The 22,940-nt window shown below is 46.7% G+C and overlaps 1 protein-coding gene across 7 annotated transcripts in view; it reads right to left on the minus strand.

Annotated features, from left to right (window-relative positions):
* Vps13d (vacuolar protein sorting 13 homolog D) overlaps window positions 1-22,940 on the minus strand; it is a 234,045-nt gene that overhangs the window by 44,613 nt on the left and 166,492 nt on the right. For all 7 annotated transcript variants that reach the window (XM_028860132.2, XM_028860131.2, XM_028860135.2 and 4 more), the window contains 2 exons: window positions 4,632-4,764; window positions 1,389-1,584 (listed from right to left, as the gene is read on the minus strand). In XM_028860132.2, the coding sequence (XP_028715965.1) occupies window positions 1,389-1,584; window positions 4,632-4,764 (329 nt within the window). The remainder of the gene's footprint in view (window positions 1-1,388; window positions 1,585-4,631; window positions 4,765-22,940) is intronic.

Genomic DNA, 22,940 nt, shown 5'->3' on the forward strand with positions numbered 1-22,940 from the left:
TCCAGCACCTTTAAAAAGTTTTTTTTTTTTTTTTTTTGAGCAAACAAACCAATCCCTTGATATTCTGGGGTTTTAACAAATAAAGAATAGTTCTTTGAGAATGTTTGGGGGTCTTCAGTTGTAGACTGGAGGAGACTTCTTGGGCTTTGAGCAGAAATAAAGAACTAGCTGGAAACACTCTCTACTGCCTGCCTGTTCTTACTACTGCATACATGCCTCAAAATAGCCGCCAGGGCTGTTTTAACTTTGTATCTGAGAATAGACTGCAGCTTAACTTTTAAAGTAAACTCCACAGACCTCACCCCCTTATCCCGCCCCCACCTCTACCCCCTCCCCAACAGCTGCTTCCAGATGGAAGACATTCTGGCAGAACATATTGCAAGGCCTGGTCTATAATCACAAGCACTTCCCCTACTGCAACAATATGTCACTGATGAGGTTCCCTGGTGACAGACAATGGCATTCATTTTCACTGGGGTTGACTTCACTTTGAATTTTACTGAAGGAGCAACAGATATGGGCACAGCCCAGCCCAGCTTCTGAAAAGGACAGTGCTTTATCTGGGGAACATCAGCTATCTGGGCTGCAATGAATTCCCTATGGTCAGAGTGGAGCCCACTGAGAACAGCAACCATCCTTGTCTCTCTGGAGAAGGGAGGCTAAAACATTAACCAAAGAGCTAAGTGAAAGTAGCTGGGTTCTGTGGGATTTGGCACTACATGGGCCATCTCTGATTTCCAGTCCTAGCTGGTGTCAAGACAAGGCAATACCCCACAGCAGAACCACCAACTTGCTTGTGGGAGTGTGAATGCTCCTTTTCCAAGGCTGGGGGACTGGCTGGCATTTTGACTAGAAGGAAACCTAAGAGAACAACCCATGTGATGAACTACAACTGATGTGTTCTAGAACAACATTGGGTCTAGGAGCAAAGACCACCAACCTTCAGCTGATGGGCATGAGGGCACAATTAGTTTGGGGAAACTGATAATGATATAATCCTAGTTTTGACCTCTCTAATGAAAGAACCAGACATTGTATTCTCTTATCTATATCCAACCTAGTAGTATATATTTATGGAAAAATATATGCCACTTTTTGTGTAGGTGGATGGGGTGAGAGCAGGATTCATGCAGTCCAGACTGGCCTTGAGCTTGCTATGACCTTGAACTCCCAGTTCTTCTGCCTTCACCTCCCCAGTGCTGGGATGACAGACACATGCTATCCCTTCTTCATGCCATTGCACAAGTCAAACATTTCTGCTACGTGTATTTAAGTTAAACAACATATAACTAATACAGACAGTATATCATTAAACACATCACTGTGGACTAGAAAAGCCTCAGATCTGAGCTCAAAAGTAGAGATCCATTCTCGCCATGACCACTGACCTGGGACCACTGAGTGTGGCTGTGTCTCTCACTGCCTGGGCTGTTTCAGATGCAAAATCCAGGGCACCTGCCACTGGCTTGGTCACAGTGCCCACAAGTCCCTTGCCAAGGCCAGATATGAAGCCGCTGACCCCTCCTTCTGTTTTCACACCTTCCACTGTTGAGGTTATAACACTGGTCAATCCACCAATGATACCTAGCAGGGGGAAAAAAAACAAGGGTTTCTGTGACCTGGCCAAAGACAAAACCAAAAGCATTCCAAACCAAACTCCCAGTTCATGAGTCTGGAATGATAAAGGCAATGTTGATCTCTAGGCAGACGAAAGTTGAGGGACCTAGGGGACTTGTCTAGGAAGTCCAGATTCAGAGGATGTTGTGCCAGACTGTGAATTAGAAGGAACATGTGTCCTGGATAATTAAAAACAAAACAAAACAAAACCTTAGGATGGGAATGTACTAGGAGTTTGGTGGGTAGAGTGCCTGCCTCGTGTACAAAGCCTAGGTTCAATCCCCATTGCTACATAAAACCAGGAACAGGAGCATATACTTATAAATCCTAGCACTAGGGAGGTGGAGACAAGAGGACCAGAAATGCAAAGTCATCTTGAATTCAGCTACATAATAAGTTCAAGGCCAGCCTGGAAGAAATGAGATCCTACCTCAAAAAAAAAAAAAAAAAAAAAAAAAAAAGATAATTAGTCAATCAATTAAGGAAAGAAAAGGCTGGGAAGTTAATGGTGGCCTTTTTTTTTTTTTTCTATTCTAAGTCTTAGGCAGCATATAGACAATAAAGAGAAGATGCAGACAATGGGATGTAGCAATAGGAGACTAGAAAATAGGGTCCTTTGGAAAGGTTTGAGATCCTCTGAAATGTAAGGCAGAAGGCTAGCTAACTACATGTTTCAGTTTCCCATGAATACCATGAGAGCAGCCAATACCACCAAATGTTTGACAGGGTTTATATAATATTGCATGTTTTGCTGAGACCATCAGAGAAAATGGCAAAGAATGAATTAAGGCACCCCAAATAATTCAACAAGGCTGCCAAGGCTAACCAGGACCCTGGGGGTTGTGTCAAGCTTAAAAGACTGATCTAAGTGAAAAAGGCATTCAAACATTTTAAAAGCTGACAGCAATGGCTGAAGCAGGCCCAGAAGTGGCCACAGGTTGGCAAAGGCTAGCGAGGTTGCAGGCATTGCAGGGAAGGGGAGGCCCTGTCCAGTGAGCATTTCCAGGACCTGGGCCAGGGACACTCACAGATGTTTACCCTCTGACAGTTGGGTGTGAGGAAGCTCTCTGCACTCTTCAGTTCTAGTGAGACAAATTGGGAAAGGAAACTGTTGGGTGAGAAAGTACTAAGAATTCATAGCATTTCTTTCAGATTCAGGGTCCTTTTGCTCCAGTGAGGCAACATCCCTATCCTAATCTTTGAAGAGCATTCCTGGTCAAACAGCTAGTACTTAAAAGACAGACTTCAATGGACCTGGGCCAAACAGGATTCCAGGTTTTTATTCATTTACTTCATTTGTGTGTGTGTATGTGCGCATGCGTACACGTGCGCGTACATAAAGTGCATACAAGAAAGTCGGAAGACATTTTAGAGAACTCAGTTCTCTCCTTCCACCATGTGGGGCCTGGCTATTGAATGTATGTCATCAGGGGCTGAGTCATCTGATCTGCCCTAGGACTCCAGCTTTATATTAAAGGGACTGGATGGATTCTGGTCTTCTTAGCATGTGAGTCTTCTCCTCCTACAGGAGATACTCTTTTCACACTGTCCAGAGCTCCAAGTATCCTCTTAGATGAGCTGGCACTGGTTCTGGTCTCGGACTGGCCTAACTGGCTCCTAGAAGGGCTATATATAGCATCAGGACAATCTTTGATTGGAAGTGACTTTGCAACTATGAACAAATTACCTAGCTTCTTAGCACATGGTTGTGTTCATCCAAAAATAGAGACCAGCCATCTCTCTCTGAAGAAAGGATGGCAATTAGACACTTCTAATCGTCACTGCATTATCATTACAGTTAATAAAGATGATTAAATCTTTACTCCTGAATGAGCCTGATGCTTGGGAGTCACTTGCCATGTTTACAGCTGATGAGTCTCAGAAAAGCAAAGACATCTTCTTCCAATCCTCCCACTGCAATAAACACTGTATCCTAAGAATAGGATTAGTCATGCTTACATCATTATAAAATATTATCTCCCCTTGTTTCAATGCAGACAACTAGGACTGATCACTCTGGGGGACTGTCACTGTGTCAATGATTCCCAGGATCTGGTCAAACCTGCCAGCCATGGCCGAGCAAGCACTATGGGCCAGAGGACTCTGGATGGCCCCTCTGCTTTCTTGACAGTCAGTCCATCTGACAGCAAGCTACACACCACTGGCCATATGGCCAATGAAGACCACTACAGGTACTGGCAGGATGATGAGCAGGAAGTATCTAGAGCAGATCTGGGGGCAGCACTTGACTCTGTGTGGATAAAGGACCAAGTGGTTGAGGGACACTGGTAGAAAAGTTGACTTCTGGCCAATAACTGGTGGTTGAGTTGAAACAAACTCAGAGATGATGTATGTCTGCCGTCACCTGCTTTGTAATTATATGGCTTTATAATCCTGCATTTTACAGATGCAGGAACACCAAGGCCATTGGCCCAGTAGCCACCTCTACATTCCAGTTTCTTTGGAAGGAACAAGTGGCAAGCATCAGGCAGTCATGTGTATGGGTGTGTGCGCATGCATGCAGAGGTCAGAGGTCAACCTCAGGTGTCATTCCTCAGGTGTCATCCACTTATGGTTTGTTGTTGGAGAGTGTGTCTTTTACTTGGCTGGCTGGCAAGCCCCAGGGATCTCCCACATCTGGCTTTTGAGGTGGATGCTGGGGATTAAACTCAGGCCCTGTGTTTGCCATGCCAGCACTTTACCTACTGGGCCATCTCCTCGGCCTTCTGAAGGGAGTCTCAAAGCAGCAGGTCCAGATTTTAAAAGGAGATTGCTGGAGCATACTTAATGCACTTGGAAATGGAGACTAGAGAACCGGGAGGAAGTGCGATGTGCACAGCACCCTGAAGAGGGATGAGGACTTCAGGAAAGGGTGGGTGTCTAGCAGGCTCTCCAAGACAGCTCCCCAGGACAATGCTGCTGCCAGCTTTACTTCCCCCTTGCAACAAGATGTGTATATAAAGACACTGTGGAAGGAGAGACGTCCTTCCTCAGCCTGACTACATGGGACTCACCATGGGCCAGGCCGTGGATGCCAGCCACGAGATGCTCCCCACTGGTGGCTGCGTGGTACCTGATGTACTCTCGCTCCGACTGGTGCCGATTGTCCATGGTCTTCCCCAGGCCATCTGACAACGTCCCTGCAAACTGGAACAAATTAAGAAACAGAGGAGTTTCAAAGCCTCAGCATTAGTTTTTCTATTAAATACTTTCCCTCACTCTTACCATGAAGTCAGTAAGGTACGATTATCCAGAAAGACTAACTGCTGAGTTACAGACACTGTCTGGCCCAGCAGAGTAGGTCTTAAACCCTGGGTGGCGGACACAGGGAAACACGAGGCAGAGTTGCTACAAGAATTCCCTCAAAGCATTTACACAGCAGTTCCACAATACAACCCACATCAAAACCAAAAGTCTGCACCTAAGACAGTCTACAATCGGAAACTTTTTGAGCACTGATAAAGCACTACAAATGGAAATCCACACCTTGCCCCGTGTGAAGGATCGCAGTCAGAATGTTGGTGCATCAGAAGTACTAAACAGTCACCTGTGAGGTGTGTATGTAACCCAGGTGAATTTCAAATCTCACATGTAAATAGTTGTGAAGCTGGAAAATCTAGAAATTTTTAAAGACTTACGGACCCAAGTACTTCAGGTAAGAGCTACTTTCCTCGTATCCCTGAAAATGTATTGAAAAGTTAAAGATGTGAGTTGGAGAGACAGCTTATCGGGTTGGAGCACTTACTGAAGAGGCACAAGAACCAGAGTTCAAATCCCTACCGCCCATGTAAAAAGCCATTACCGCTGTACAGGTGCCTGGAACTCCAGTGCTGCGGCAGTTGTTAAAAAGGTTAACAGCAGACTTCAACCCATGACTTCAGGTGACAAATCCATCCTCTCCCACAAATCACAGGATCTTATCTACCCAGGCATACTTTGGCCAAAGACAGCAGGGCTGCTGAGACTTGCTGGCCTCCCTAGGCTTAATGAGGGACCCTGTCTCAAGAAAATGAGGTAGAGGTTGATAGAGCAGGACATCTCCTCTGGCCTCTGTGTGCATGCGCATACACATACATGTGTGCATATACCACCAACACATGCTCACACACATATACATGATTTTTTTTTTTAAATTTAAGTTAAAGGTTTAGACAAAATGGCCAGGGGTCAGGGGAGAGAAAGTGAAAGTTGGTATCCTTTGATATTAAGGACACTGCCCTTTGTGCTAAGAATCCATTGGCTTCAAGGCAGGAAACATGCTCTATGGTTTCATATCAAAATCTCTGAAGAGGTGCAGCTTGGTGAAATGCTCACCAGCATGCACTGAGCATGGAGTTTGATGGGGAAAGAGAAAAGGTGAGATGAGCCTCCTCTGTAAAGCTATGCCTTCTTTCACTCACTCAGCAATTACCAAGTGCCCATCAGGTACCCAGCCCCATTTATCAAAGGAAGAGAAGGAAATGGGTGAAAAGATTAACAGCAGACTTGAACCCAGGACTTGGAGTGCAAACCCATCATCCCCCACAAATCAGAGGATTGTATTTACCCTAGCATACTTTACCCAGAGAAGCTGTCTCATCCATCAAAGCTGGATAAAAAGGACATAAAACTCTGTTTTGTCACCAGACAATTTGAAAAGGTTTAACGTGACAGTTAATAAACCACAGAGTACTTATCCTCATCATTCAGGCATAAAAAGAGAAGGGTATCAAATATATAATTAACCTTCTCAGGAAGGATTTATCAAAACAACTGGTTTAAGTGCCAATGACCCAGGACTAACCTCTTAGAAAACGCACAGGAATGTTATTTAGATATACAGCTCAATGGGAAGACTATAGGACAACGGCCTACCTGGAGGACCCAAGACACTAGGCAGCCACTTGGGGGCCAACCTCATTCTGATTTGGTGGGGGTGGGGTGAGGAATGAGGGTTTCTGGGTGTGGTTAACACAGATCAGATCCACCCTGCAAGCCATCAGTCTGGAGGCTTCCTGATGTGAGTGACAGATAAGTTCTGGACACGGGAAGAAATAGCAAGTGCTTCCTGGCGCCACTTATGGGAAAGCTCCTCCCACTCCCACAGTCCCACCCACACCCCCAATGCTGATGTGGTTTAGGGCATCCCTGGTACACCCTCCTGGAAATCTGAGCCCCATCAGTTTGTTTTTCAGCCCCACCTTCTCCACCACTCTATGACTAGTTACAGAAAGAAAGTTAATGAAAATTAATCTGACAATTTCCTTTAGGATAATGAGAGGAATCATGGCAGATTGCAAAGCCATCACTGGGGATCATGGAGAACAGACTTTGTCCTTGGAAAGCCACCACAGGACAGAAGGCCAGGAACATGCACATTGGCCTGAGCCAGATGGCAGACCCTTCTTGAGCACTGTAGGAGCTTTGTGCTCTGAGCCTCCACTTGCACTGGGGCAAGGCGATTGTACCACGTGGCTGGCAAGATCAGCAATAGTAACTAGGAGCCTGTGTCCAGCTAGCATCCTCACCACCGTGAGGCAGTTGCTAGCCCAAGGGCAATCATCACCCTTTCAAAGGGTGAGAGCTGTGGCCAGCCACACTAGGGTTTAACTTTAACATCCCCTACTTCACAGCAGATATACGCAAGCCTCCAAACCAAGTTTTCAGAGAAGGACCACCTAAAGGTAGAGTGCTCAGGGGATGGTGTTGGATGATGTCCAAAACCTTTCCAGCTCTAACTTCAAGCAATCTCCACAGCGCATGTCTTTCCAAAGCACTGAGCCTGGCCCAACATGAACTGAACTCCACTGGGGAGATAAACACTGGCCTTGGAGCCTGTCCTGCAGCCTGGTTTCATTGCAATGGCAGTGGTGACCTAGATGCATTGGCCAGCACTGCACATATGGAGCTTAATCCACAGTCTGTACCAAAGCCCCAGAGGTGGTAAGATGATGGTCATGTGGGCATGGCAGTAATGGTGCCTGCAGGACGCACTAGAGCACCCGGGCTGTCTTCAGCGTCTTGCTCAGCTGGAGAACAGTAAGCACTGAGAAGAAAGTGTAAGTGAAGGCCACTTTGTCTTTTGTAACAGTCAACAAGAACGAAGATAAAAACCAACTTTCCTTCTGTAGTCAGAAGATTTCCTGTGTTCTGGCCTGCTGGCAGTTGGGACAAATCTCTCCCATTCTCATCCAAGTAAACACACAGAGGCTTATATTATAACTGCATGGCCATGGCTCAAGCCTTTTGCTAGCTAGCTCTTATATCTTAAATTAGCCCATAACTATTAATCTATGTATCACCACATGTCCTGTGGCTTTACCTGTTTCCCATTACATGTTGCTCCTTGGGCGGCTCGTCGGCATCCGTGCCCCCCCCCCTTTCTTTATGTCTCTTTGACCTTCCTGCCTGCCTCTAAGCTGCCTTGCCATAGGCCAAACGGCTTTATTTATCAACCAATCAGAGCAACACATATTTGCAGTGTACAGAGAGACATCTCCTCATCATCCTTCCTCTGAGAGAATAAGGGAAGTCATCTAGGAAGGATACCCAATATGACCCTGTCTCCTTCTAAATCCCTTCCATGAAACCAGTTAGATACTTGAGGCTCGGGAGGGAGCCCATGGTAGCTATGATATCTGATATCTGGTTCTACAGCTGCCTTGCACCCTGCACCAGCAGGCTCCCAGTGATTCTCTGTACAAAGGTCCATGCTAACCCCCAAGAGAAGGTCAGCATCTCAAGGAGAGATCACTCTCCGTCCCAAAAGCCAAATCCTTCCAGATGTTTCTCTGATGCTTCACTTTTTGTTTGTTTTGTTTTTGAGAGAGGGTCTCTCTATGTGTGCCCAAGCTCGTGGTTCACCTGCCTCAGACTATAGGCATGTAACACCCCACCTGGATAGAAGCCTGACTTTTGCTATGAAAGATGTCTACACCTAAGTCAATTTACTATTCTCACTTTTCTGTGATAAAAACTATTTGTGCGGGCAGTGATAGTGGTATTTGCCTTTAATCCCAGCACTTGGGAGACAGACGCAGGCAGATCTCTGAGTTCAAGGCCAGCCTGGTTTACATAGTGAGTTCCAGGACAGCCAGGGCTACACAGAGAAACCCTGTCTCAGAAAAACAAAACAACAACAAAAACCCTATTGTGCAAGCCATCTAGACATGCTGTTTGTCACTTGTGAGTTGAAAGCATGGAGAGATATTTATGGGCTACTATTATAAAGGTTGTCCCCCCCCCCACCCCCCGCGCGCGTGCATGCACGCGGCCCCAAAAGCAGCCTTTTAGTTTGGTTTCGAGAGGGTTCTGTTGTGGCCAGTGTACTGCTCTAGAACTCCTAATCCTCCTGCCTCCACTCTCAGATGCTAGATTATAGGCATGTGGCATTTTGTCCAGCAGAAAGTGGATCTGAGAATAGAAAAAGGGTAGATATTGAATAAAGTCTGTGACCTACCCAGACATGTGCTGATGGGAGGCTGATCAGCTCTTACCAACAGAGACGTTTTACAGAAAAGAAAGCAAGGCCAGACAGATGATGGGCACATTGATCAAGACAGTGGCCTCCCATCCCCTTGGGGACACTCACATGATCATCTTTAAATCTACTTCTTATTCCCATCCAAGTGGGTTGGTAAAACATCCCACTGTCCATCCCTCACAGACAGCATACTGACATGCAGGCTGTTGAGGGAAGGGATTCTAGAATCATTGTTCTCTGTGCCCACAGCCTTGTATTCGCTGTAGCTGGGACATACTCCCTGACCATGCCCTCAGCTTTGAAGGCAACCATCAACAGGGTGGAAACACTTACAACAGCAACAATGTCAGTGCTGAAGTGATCTGACTGACTCAGGGCACAGTCACCTCCCTCCCTCCCCTTGTCTCACTGTCTTGATAGAAATGAATACTGGAGTCTGACATCCAGAGCATTCAAAGGAGATGTGACTCTCAGGGAAAGAATAAGTCTTCAGGACACGAGCAACTTCAGCTTGGCTATGTGGCCAGTCTCAACACAGTGAGAGCCACTGGGGCCACCTAGAGGCTGGGACTAGGGGCAGTCAGAAGTGGGTTCTGTCTCCTGCCTTCACTCAGCTCAGAGGTATATGTATGTGTGGTGTAACAGAAAGCCAATCACACTTGAGTTCAAATTCCAACTACGACACTTAATAGCAGAGAGACCATGGACAGTGGCTTAACTCTTAGCTCCAAAATGGGCATTAAAAATATCACTTTGGAGAATGCAGAGAGGTTGGACAATGTGGCACAGCATTCACCACAGAAAGATACATAAGGGACATTCAATAAGACATGCTGAGCAGTCTCAAACCTTTGTAAAATGGGAATAAACATATTCTATAGGGTTGCTGTGGTATGACAGAAGATCCTCTAGTGTGGTACATGCTCTCTACAGAGGGATCTAACAGCTCCGGAGCACAGTGTGCACTGGTCTACTAATGGGAAAGCTACTGGAATCCAGGAGGTCATTTGCAGGTAAGGCACCACTCTGGTGGTTATAATCAAAACCTCCACAGCACAGGGGATTTGCAGAGTTAAGTCAATTTAGCTCATTCAAAAAAAAAAAAAAAAAGTTCAAGCCTACAAAAACACTTCAAGCTTCAAGTGAACGTCAGCCCAGCTAAGATGAAAGGTGTCAAGGAACAGAATGTCCTTCAGAAACCTGCTCACACACTTACAGTGGGTTCCCCTCTGGAGCCGAAGGAAGCGTCAGCACTAGCCACACTTGTGCATTTGGCCAACGTCATTAAGTTCTATAAAGCAGTGTTTCCACGAGGGTAAAAAGCTCAGGAGTACTTCAAGATGCCTATTCTCCTGAACAGCTAACACACACTGTGCATCAGCACTCCAAAGTAATCCTGTTGTCCATATGCACAAAGACACTGACTGTGGGGAAGCCTGGGCTTGGGGGCCTGGCTCTGAACATCTGACTTCAGAAATTTAAGCGGACAGTGGAATGGCATGAGGGAGAAAATTCCCACTGTGTCCTTCAGTTCTGTCCTGCTCATTTCCCTGACCCTTCCATGATACTCAGCAGGCATGGGTGCCAAAGGTATTTGGCTGGTGTAACAGGAGCCTAGGCTTCAGTTTCTCCCTGTTCTCTGGGGCTCTTCTTTCATAGTTATTTACCTAATGGAAAGTTCCTCCTTAAGATCCTTGCAAACTGCTGGTGACAGTATCTTCCTTGTCACCAGGGTAGGTGGTAACTGTATTTCACAGGAAAAGAGAAACAAGTAACAGGACTCTGGCATGGGGGAGAGGATTTCCCTTCACCCAAGGACAAGGCTGGACAGCTGCAGCATGACCAGCACAGTTCCAAGTCCCTCAGCAGTGCCCAGGACACACCATCAGAATGGCTATCTCCATGCTGTGCCACAGGCGGGCAGGGGTCCTGTGTGGTGCTGCCAAGGAGGCCAGTGTGTAGGAACAGAGCAGTGGCATCTGCCTGTCACTAACATCCTCTTATAGTGAGAGTCACCTAGCTTGTCTGGACCTCAGTGTATCTTGCAGTTATTCATCTGCAAGTCCCTACTCCAGAGGGTTTCTTTGAGGGGTTCCAGAAGGAATTAAAGCAGAGCGCTGGGCCCAGTGTCTGCCCATCAATTTGAACAAATTTCTCAGAAGCACTTTGGGTTTTTAAACTCCAGAGTCATTTTCAACTTTGCTGGTAGCTTCAAGTCAGTTGTGACCCAAATCACTTCGAAACCAAGATCCTAAATCATTCTCTTCTGTTTGGTATCATTAAAACAGCCACAGTTTAAAAAACAAAAACAAAAACTGTTCTGGGGCTGGGAATGCCACTCAGTGGTACAGCACTGACCTAGGCTCAATCCCCAGCACAACATCCAATCAGAAAGAAGGAAAGGGAGGGGAGGAGGGAGGAAGGGAGAGAAGGCTTTCAAAATGTTCTTCTGTGAGTTTTGTCTTGACATTGAACCTTTCTGCAATATTTATAAACAGGAAAGTTAAAGGAAACAATGACCCCGAACCAGTGACTGTCACTGACAAGAGGCAAACCAAACCGCTGTCTGTCACTTGGCCCAGGGTAAGGGGTGGGGCAAGTAGGGATACACATTTAAAAAGGGGGCAAGGAATAAGTTGGGGCCTGGTGAAAAGGGGGTATCTAGGAACCCCAGATTTCTGTCCACAGGACACAGAGCAGGTTGTTCCCAGTTACGATTCTATATGGTCACAATTCTACGTGGTCCTGAGAATACAGGCCTGACGGGAACCCTGAGAGTAGTGAGGCTTTTGAAAGCTGGGCCTGACGCTCACTCTGTGTCAGCGGCACCTCCAAGTCCGTGACCTTGCTTTTCTCCTCCTCCATACTCTGGACTCTTGAGGCCCTCCAGCCCTAGGATGTGTCCTGTGTAGCCATTTCATGGACAAACACTTATCAGGACAGGCCACTCCTTCTCATTAAGAAACAAAGTTATCCACAGGCACCCGATTATCTCAGCACACAAGGTCTAAAGGCATCCAGTAAGGTACAGCCTCAAGATTGCCGGGGTCGTAACTGGCCTGAGGCACACGCCAGCTGAACTGGCAAGTCTCTGCTGTTCTGCAACTGTGACCCAGTTATGAACTCAGATGTTGTTTCAGATTAATCCGGAAGCTCAGAGTGGTTTGAAGCACTTCCATAATAGGATTTAGCTTTTTCTCTCAAAAGGACTGGTAGGGTTTGCTCTAAGACTGAAAGCACACACAGCAGAATGGAGGCAGGCTTGGGAGAGTGACCTCAACAGACCAGAGGACGGGGTTCAGTCAAGTCCTAGGGTTTTCTCACAAGGATTAGGAGACACATGTAGGCACGGTGCCTCTTTGTTTCTCATGTTTAATTTAAAAACTACATTGATTGCCAGACAGGGTGGTACACACCTTTAATCCTACCACTTGAGAGGCAGAAGTAAGTGGATCTCTTTGAATCTGAAGCCAGCCTGGTCTACATAGCTCCAGGACTGCCAGGGCTATGTGGAGAGACCTTGTCTCAAAATAAAAACAAAAATTACATTGATTGATTGATTGATTGATTGATTTACTGGGGGTTATATATGTGCTAGTGTGTGTGTAGAGTTCAGAGAACACAGTTCTCTCCTTCCACTAGGTGGGTACCAGGGATTGACTTCAGGTCACCAGACTTGGTGGCAATCACCTTTCCCCTCTGAGTCATCTCACCAGCCCCAAGTGCCTCTGTAAAGACAGTCGTGTATGGAACTTGGACCTGCAGTGGCTGAACATGCTGTAAGTAGGCTTTCCTGGCAGATGACGGGCGTCTGTGTTGATTCTCACCCACTGCCGAGAATCCTATGACACAGAGGAAAGCTGAAGGTGGTTCCAAACAGCTGTGCCCTCTTAACAAGATTTGCAACAAATACCAAAGGCTCTTACCCAAGTACTGAGCCAGATTATGAGAAAAAATGCCCTCTGTAGTAGTCACAGCATAATGCCTACCTAGGTGGGTGAATTAGCTCCACTCTAGGGAGGTACATGGACTTCATTTTATTGTTATTATTATTTTATGTGTGTGGGTGTTTTGCCTCTAAGTACGACTTCATTTTATTGTTATTATTATTTTATTTTATGTGTGTGGGTGTTTTGCTTCTAAGTACACCTGCATACCACATGCATGCAGTTCCCAAAGAGATCAGAAGAGGGCGTTGGACTCCCCTGGGACTGGAGCTATAGGTGGTTGTGAGGAGCCTTGTGGGTGCTGGCTTACTGGACCTGGGTCCTCTGCAAGAGCAGCAGTGCTCTTACCGACTGAGCCATCTCTCGAGCTCTGCCACACAGACTGTGAAAAGGAGTCCCAGGCCACCTGTGACACTAGCTAGCATTAACTAGAATTGAAAAAAACTCTCTTTAGGAACTTTCTCCTTAAGAACAGTGTCTTCATTCATGAGACAAAGAAGAAAATTTTGTCTTAAAATTTTGTCAAAAATTAGTTAATGGGACCTTAGCTAGAGAAGCCTTCCTGTGAAGCAACCCTGTGACAGCAGCTGTGAAATCACCTAGTCTGGTCCTCACAACAGAACAGCCACAATCCCCACTTAGGAAGAGTGTGAGAATCGCCAACAAAGATGCACTATGTGCTCCTCCCTGAAAACAGGTTGTCTGGAGAGGGAACAGGGCTGGAGGTTGATTATTCCATTTGTGGGAAAATGCCTTCCAGAAGGCCATGAAGCTCACAGACTCAACGCATCCATCTTTCCTCTTGGAGAAGTGAAGCTTCGAACTCCAACAGAACTCCTGGTCTAAAAGTTATCCAAGTCCATCCAGGCTCCACCCTTCCTCCTTCTCTCCACCCTAGTAGATCCTCTTGTCTTCCCAGAACCCGAGGCTCATTAACAACAGCAGATTATTTCCAGGGAAAACAAGCAGTTTCTGGGAACATAGTAACCTGTTTGGGGGTGACATTTGGGGACAGAAGCTGCATTTGGGGAATGCCCTGCATGGAGCCACTGCTCACTTCAGGGTGGGAAAGTGACCAGTGAGCAGGCATGAATACCCATTGGAAACTGTCTTTGGCCTCTGGAAGAGCAAGTTTAGTCTTTCCTTTAGAAAGGGAAGGAGAGTGAAGATCTAAGGTATTGAATTAAATCTGATCTACTTCCCTGAGAAGCTTGAGGCCAGACTCAGGCAAAAAGACAAAAGAAGGTTCTTGATAAGATGGAACCAAATGTCCCCACCCTGCAGGTGAGTTAAGACAAAACCAAACTCTCAGTTTAGGTATTCCCTAAGAACACCGAGGAAGGTCTGGCTTTGCTCAGGACTCGGAGCTGCCAAAGGGCTTGCTTCCTAGACACCCATCTTTTCACTGTAACCTCACAACGGGAGGGGAACTGGCTCACTTTTAAAGAGCACTAACGTGCCAGGCATGGTGATGAGAAGCTTGTAATCCCTGCATTAAAAAGGCTGAAGCAGGAGGATCGTGAGTTTGAGGCCAATCTGGATTAAATAACAAGACTCTACCTAAAAACAACAATAATAATGATTTCACAAATAAAAGGGTACTGATCCAGCCAGATGTGGTGGGACATGTTTGTAATCCCAGCTACTTGGGAGGCTGAGAGAGAATGATCACTTTATGAGTATGAGTTACACACCAGCCTGACCAACAGTCCACGACCTCATCTCAGAATACAGTTCTAATCCCAGTCATGAGAGCTCCAGCTTCATGGCCTGGTCATTCTCAAAGGCTCCCACTGTTAATAAAACCACCTTGTGGGTGATATATATGATGGAGGTGGGGGTGCAGGTAGGGCATGAGCATAAGCAAATTTCTCCAAGTCTTCTAATGGTGACTCATTCTACTCAAGTTCAGAACATAATTGGTCAGCTACAAAGTTTGAAGTTTTGGGTGATGAGGGTGGGCACACAATCATGCTGAGAAAGTCAGGGCCAGGGAGTCCATCCTGACAGACAGTCTTGACAGGTGTGCACCAGGGACTCTTCCTTGACCATATATGCCAAGGAGCCCAACTTCAAGCCTGAGTCAAAGGCCCCAGCCTGCCTCCCAGCCCAGGTGCTGGGCAAATGACTTCAGTATTAGGACTCTGAGCACTGGAAATCACAGGCTCCAAGAAGCCACCAGGAAGCTACCTGGCCTGAAGTCTAAATAGCTGCAGGAAAGCAGAGGTCACGTGTGCCTCAAGATAAATGGCCTCTTTTAATGTATACATAAAAAAGAAAAGTCCCAGCCAAGCTCTCTCTGGGCACTGTTAGCTGTGCTAAGTAGAAAAATGAAAGGAAGGATTTTCAGAGAAGAATCTACAGATCAAAACAGATGAGATAAGGGCTTGGGGGTGAAGGCCATGAAACACACTCCCATACGTAACAAGCTCAACTTTCTCCATTTCAGGCCACATCTAGTTTACCTATATGCTAAAAAGATCACCAAGCAGCTTATGGCTAGTCAAACAGGGTCTGAGAACTTCCCAGATGTAGTTTGACGGTCAATGGAACACAGGGCACCTGCTGAGCCCCACATTATGCAGAACAGCTCAGCTGAAGACAGACCAACCACCTCTCTTCCTCCTGTGGTCCAGCTGCTTCACTTCTGGGCCAAAGGCCCTCAGTCCCCTGCTCTAGCTTCGGAAAGCCGATTTTCTGCTGTGGCTAGTGGAGCACTTGGCTAATGAGAAGTGCTGTGGTGCCCCGGCAGGGCCGCCCCGGCCATGAAGAGCAGTCTGGTGCACCTGCAAGCCATTACAGCAAGCAAGCAGACACAGCTCCCTGTGCTGTGAGCTCGGGTGGGGTGGGGCACCAAGGTGGTTCACCTGGTGCTTGCTGCCAGGCCTGATGACCAGAGCCCACATGGAGTGGATTGACTCCTTCAAGTTGTCCTGACCTCCGTATGAGAACACATACACTAAATGAATAAGTAAATATATGTATATATATTTTTTACGTGAGTCAGGTCTCCTACCCACAGGTTTGAGAGGCTGTTGGTTTGGTTTGTCCTGACTGTGCAATGTGTGACCCTTTCTCCTCAACATACACAATGCAATTGCAAAATAATCCTTCTATGTAGACCACAGGTTATCATGATACAGTACTAGGCTCCAAATGTCGGAACACTTAGGTCTCTTATATTTTTATTGCCCATGGGGCAAACAGTGGACCAGTCTCCTAACTAGCCCAGCTAGCTGGCACAGCGTATCTCCCCCACCCCAAGCCTTGTGCTTCACACACATAGTCCCTCCTGTGAACCCCTTCCTGTCTACAATCTATTGTCTGTGTGGCACCCATCTTCAAGGCTTTCTCCATGCCAGCCTGCCCTGCCCCAGCACTTGGACGCTCGCTGAATGCATGGTTCCCACCCTCTTCTTTGCTATTGTGGTGCCCCTGAGGGGCAAAGTCTTGGCCTTCTTCACCAATATCTAGCACAGAGTCTGGTGTTTGTAGCTGTCTATATACAGTTGGGAGCTAAAGGAAAGGCATGAAAAACAGCAAACCTGTTAATATGTTAACATTTGCACAACTCTGTATTTAGTTAGGTCTGTGTGCAGAGCTAGAACAAGGTTCAGGTGCCTTGACATCTGGGCTGCATGCTTCATCCTAGATAGGGAAGCAGCAACTACAAAAGCATGTACACACACACACACACACACACACACACACACACACACACACACACACACACACACACCATCTCCTGTACAGCAACACTGAGAAACAAAGGGAAATGCAGTTCACAGATGACAGCATTCCATGTGGTCTGGCCTCCTTTCTGCACTGTGACCACACAGTGCACAAAGAGCATGCAGGTGGACAAGCTGCCTGCTCATTCTGGCAACAGATTACGAGAGACAAAAGCCAAGGAAATACAAAATTAACATTGTTGTCCTCCTTATCAGAGCATACAGAGCCAGACATGGCCACAGTCCTGGATGAAGAAAATGGGCTTCTGGCTTTTGCCTGGAATTTCCTGGGACTGTTATCAGTAGTGCAGAACTAAGTTAAATGTTTCTTTGCACAAAGTTATGAGAAATGGATCAGACGCAGTAAGGAAGGCTTCTGTGAGAACAAAACTGCTTTTAAAAGTATATCATCACAGGCAGATTAGGATAACCCAGGCCTATAAATACAGTTAACTGTCTACTGGAAATGATGGGAAGAATTAGGTTAAGTAACACACAGACGAGCAGGAAAATCAAATGTTTGCAGGTGACTTGTGTTTTCTGAAGGGGGTGAGTGGAACATATGACATGGGGTTACATTAGAACTGCGAGGTACTCTCCAGAATGTTCTCTGGCATTCAACCCCATTACCTCATTGCTGTATCTCTGCCACTAAAATGTGAGCGCATGTGTGGAGCTAGTTACTCAGAGCCCCCAGTGACATCTTCTCTGGAGAGCAGGTGATATTTTTTTCCCAAGCAAAGGGGAGAACTATGGATCATACCCCGTGTACACATTTGTTACTGGACATGTAAAAGTAGTAATGTTTGAGACTCAAGCTGCTGGCCTGCAGGTTTTTAAGGACAGGGCCAATGCAGTGAGATGCGCTCTTGGTGGTACATGAATTCCATGAAAAGAGCAGTTCAAACCAATAAATACAGTTCGGGCAGAAGAAACAGCAATTTTCGATTAGGCATGTCCAAACCCATAGACTCCGTTTTCTTGTTTTGAGGAATTAAGAACGTGCTGGAAATTTGGGGAATGTACTCTGAATCTTTCTTCCTCCTTATGCACCACCCCCTTCTCCTTCCTACCCTCCCTTCTTCTCTCTCTCCTGCCTCCCCCTCCCACCTCCCACTCCACACTGTCTTTATTAGCTCTCATGCTACCCAAGTGGCCTGGCTAGGCTAACACTCCCTGACACTGGCCTATTGGCCCACAGTGGGTCCCAGGGGCAGGCCTGATTAGAGATCCCTTGAGCCCCTGTGGCTCTTATCTCCACAGATGCCTGAGGAGTTTGGTATCTTCTCTCCACGCCCTCCTGGGAAGCTGGCCCAGCAGGTGCCCATTGGCAATAGTTTTGTGTTACAGGCCTGAATGAATGATCCCCGCAGGAGCTGCCGACTGTTTTCACAGACACAGAGGCAGTCAAAAGTCCACCGCGTGAACTTGGAATGACCCCAGCTGCAGAGTCACTGGCGGGTTCATCCGGAGGGCAGGCACGCTTTATTAAACAACTAATACTCTTCACAGATAACTTTGAGAAAAAGCAAAAGTGTTAACTCTTTGCAATCTTGCTCTGACAAAACACCTCAGCTGTGAAGAGACTCTGATGGAGGGGCAAGCAGGTCTGAACCAACACGAGGACATTGGGACAGACGCAGCCCAAGCAGGACAGGGCTCATCTGTCCCAGAGGGGGGCATGATTCAGTCACCATTTGATCTGCTGGTTTGGCAAAGTGTTCTGGATTAAGGTAAAAAAAAGACAAAATGCTGTGGCTGGGAGTGGCCGGACAGTGACAGTCCTTGGCAGAAACCATGAAATCCGGGACACAGACATATCGAGCCCACCCTGGTTTGCTTTGCCCACTCCTGGCACTCACAGAAACACAGGAGAGCCATCCAGAGCCTCCTGTGCCAAAAAGGAGACCACAGTAAACCAAGTCAACAGCCAGCACTAGCACTCTGCTTCCAGCAGCATATGGAACTCCTTCCAGAAGGGAAAGGAGCTTCAGCAAAGGCTCGTGGTTCAGACAGCCATATTCTCACCAAGCACATGGCCTTTACGCTCTCTGGGCCAGGTCCATGACCTAAAGAAGACAGGCCCACGCTTCTTCCCACGGCAGGCCACTCCTAGATTCTCTTTTTATGTAGACTTTAAAACAAACAACAGTTGTTGATAGCAAGACACAGACAAACCATGAACATTTAGAGAACTCTTCGGAAGCATGTAAGCAACACTTACTTTAGTTTGGGCATGGAAGACTATGTGCCTATTGAAGTTCATCCCTGCCTCAACTCACCAGCTGTCCTCTAAACCTGGTTATGGAAGGGCTTCCTACTTGGCTTTGTTTATAGGGGAGGTGCAATTTTCCCTGGGTTTACTGGCTGGATGAGATCTTGTTGAAAGACTAGCTAGGCAAGGTGCTTCAAAGGAGCCCCGCCTCCCTCCCCACGCAGGTCAGGGCAACAACCCGAGGACATTATCCATACTGTACACAGCACAACCCTAAAAACACAGGAGGAAACTATTTAGATCCTTGTCCTCCTTAGTCTGTTGTAGAGACAGTCGTGGAAACACATCAAATCCATAGAGAGAATGCTAAACAAGGTGCTGGGGACATAGAGTGGTGGGTAAGGTCTGCTGTACAAACCTAAGGACCTGAGTTCAGAGTCAGGCATAATCATTGCAGCCACCTGTAATCCCAGTGTCAAGGATTCAGTGGGAAGTGGGATGGATGCTGGGGTTCACTGGCCTACCAGTCCAGCCCAAGCAGATGAGTTCTAGGTTCAGTGAGAGAGTCTGTCTCAAGGGGGGGAGGGATCCAAGGTGAAGAACAATAAAGACACCTGATGTCAACCTCTGGCCTCTGCACATGCATGCACAGATACCACACATGTACACACATAGGCGTATACCACACACATGTATACAAAGTTTAATTTTTTTTAAAAGGAGGTGCCAAACAGATAGCTATAACCCCAGGGCTCTGATCTCCACTACTTTTCACCCCTTCCCTTCTACAGGATAAGAAGCAGGCAACCACAAGCTGCCCACGCAAGGGCAAGGTCAATCTCTGAAAGCTGGTCCTGGAACTGACGAGCTGTGACCCCTCACAGGATCTTGGTTTCTCTACAATGGTCTTGGAGGGCTCGGTGCCAATCTTGATGTTCTTTCCCACGTCTGCTATCCTCAGTGTGTCTCAGAAAGAGTCAGAGGTTGTGTCTCCATGTACATCTAAGAAAGGCTGGCTCTCCACGTCTAGTCTGCTACCATGTATGGTGTTTTCACACGGGGTTTATTACGGACCTCGAGTTTGTGTCTGTGACACTAGCTTGATGGGACTCAGGTGGCAAATCTGTCCTGTGCTTTTTCCCCGAGAACTTTGATCATTTCTTCAGAGACCTAGCAATTCATCATGACTGCTAATTCATTTGACTTGATTGGTCTCTGCTGACAATGACTCTGTAGTAGTCTAAATTTTCACCTGCTCAGGCCATGGAACACTAATGTCACTGGAAATGGGCTGCTGGGATCCACCTGCCTTTGATTCCCTCTGGCTGCATGGCTGCGGTCCAGTGTGCCCACCTGGGATTGCAGAGTCCACCCTTCCCAGCACAGCTGTGAAGAGAGCGCCCATCTGGGAAGCGGTGAGGGCTCCTGGGGGATATTTTCTGAGTTCCCTGGGGAAGCTCAGTTCAGAGGGCAGAGAGGGGTTGGCAGCCTGGCTCAACACTAACTGCCCCATTTCATGCTGGTGACTTACTTTCCCACCACTCAGAGGAAAGTGATGACAGCCTGGCCTGCTGGCCCCATAGGGATGTCGAAAGCCTAGTGAGCCAACAGACATGAAAGTGTTCCTGTTCCTGAGGAGGAAGCAGCACTGCCTGCTATGGGAACAGCCCGAGGCTGTGGAGGAGTCCATTGTCCTGTGCTTTTCTGCAAGCTCCATTTGACCCTCCAGAAGCTAATTACCTGTACTGTGACTCAATGTTTTCATCTGTCAAATGGGGATAATCCTTGACCTTTAATGTCTAAGTGTGTAAAGATCAGATGGTGACAGGAGCATGCTACAAAGGATAAATGTCTACAAAACTCCACAGAGCTGCTGCACCTCCTTTTGTGACTACCATAAATAACCTTGTCCATTTCCCAGTTAACAATAAAGAGGAAATCACCCCACTAGCTACAATACCCGGCTTTGACCATCACAAAGGAAACAGAATTAAAACAATGGTTTGGTTTTGACACCACATTCTGCTTAACAGTCACTTCCACAAAAACACTAGAAGTTTAATGCCTCCAAACTAAGGTTTTATTCCATAAATTTAATTTGCCTAAGTATTTCCCTGCTAAGAAAGCAAACAGCTCTTTCCCACCCACACTTTTATTTACCAGATCAAGAGGAACTGGGTTTATTTCCCCTTCTTCCTACAGTTCACCAAGGCTTCCTGCCATGTTGGGCGGAGCCAGGGTCTGCTGGCACCCAGAGTGATAAGTCTTTGCTGTGGACTATGTTATATAAGACTGAGGGCCAAAAGGGCTGGTGAGACAGCACATCCTCCAAGTCAATGTCCCCAATATAGGGTCCTCTCTATGTCTCCAAGACTGGCCTTGAACTTGTGGTCCTGCAGCACACGGGTGCCCTGTTTCTATTTTGGTTAGCTGTAAGCTTCAGATATGTATGGGGGCACACTTGTAAATCAACCGTTCCACAGTTTCTGTTTATGTTACATTAAAAACTAAACAACAGATAATAAAAAGCAGGCCGGTGCTTTATTTTATAACTTTGCTGAACATACACAATGCAAAAAATGCCAAGCCAAATAAGAGACACCCCATACACTGCAACCTGGCTCACTTCCATTTTTCCTACAGCAAATATTTATGGCTGGTCACAAGGAATATTGGCCAAAAATGTTGTCAGATAAGATCTTTAACCTCAGACAACTTGAAGTCTACTCAAGGATGCAACAATAAGCAGACATCTACATTCCTTAATTCCTTAGGCCCCGACCTCATCCTAGAGGAAGAACAGGGTGCTCCTGCCCTACAGCCTCCCTCGGCACTTTCCCATGTTCTGCTCTCAGTCTGCACAGATCCCACTGCAAACCCACTCTTTTCTATTCCACACAGATGCTCTCCACCCCCCCCTCTCTCTCTCTCTCACACACACACACACACACACACACACACACACACACACACACTACATCGTCACCATCTTCCTTTCTTCAGTATTGTCCACAGTATCTGGCAACTAACTCAATGCCAAGTGTCTGCTGATGGGTACTGGAAGGATATGCACCACTGCTTATAATCCAAGGAAACATGGTTGCTGCTATAACAGAAGTACAAAGTGCCATGGAAACTTGCACTTTGTACTTTTGTGGGGAAGGGGCACTTTCTGGGTGGCATTTGAGCTGGACCTTATAAATACAGAGTCTGGCTTGAGGTACAAGCATCACAACTAAAGGCAAAGTGCTGAAAATAAGAGGAGGGAGAGCTGGGCAGTGGTGGCGCACGCCTTTAATCCCAGTACTCGGGAGGAAGAGCCAGGTGAATCTCTGTGAGTTCGAGGCCAGCCTGGTCTACAGAGCGAGATCCAGGACAGGCATCAAACCTACACAGTGAAACCCTGTCTCAAAAAAACCAAAAAAAAAAAAAAAAAAAAAAAAGAGCAAGAGAACAACATGCAGGGAGAGACTGGGACAGCTGGCTTTGTCATCCTCTCATCTTTACCTGACACTCCAGAAGCCTCCTAATGTTTGGCTTATGGTCACTCTCCTCATGCTTAATTACACATTTCCTTCCTTGAAATGCATAGGAGGGCTTCCCCCCGGAACGGAACAGAAAAGGAAAGGACACATCACATTTCCCACATGCATGTTGAGCGAGTGTGGTGTCCCTCTGCTCACCTATGGCCATGTTGGGGTGCCCTTGGTTCCCTACGAGCTAGACCTGGGCATGTTATCATCCAGCTATGAGGCAAGGCAAAGAAAAGGTCCATCAGTTAGCCTTCTAGAAGTACTTTTTCCTTTCATGGTCTTTCCCCCCAACACTGTAGAGATTATTTAAAGTAATGCTTTGATATAAGCTTCAATTCTTCCAGCCCCTCCATCCACAAAGATTTTGCTCCCATCTGTTTTTATCTCCACTTGGCTTTTTATAATTTCTCAAATATCTCACATAAATATCACCAT

The sequence above is a fragment of the Peromyscus leucopus genome, chromosome 2, assembly GCF_004664715.2.
Source record: "Peromyscus leucopus breed LL Stock chromosome 2, UCI_PerLeu_2.1, whole genome shotgun sequence".
Taxonomy (NCBI): Eukaryota; Metazoa; Chordata; class Mammalia; order Rodentia; family Cricetidae; genus Peromyscus; species Peromyscus leucopus.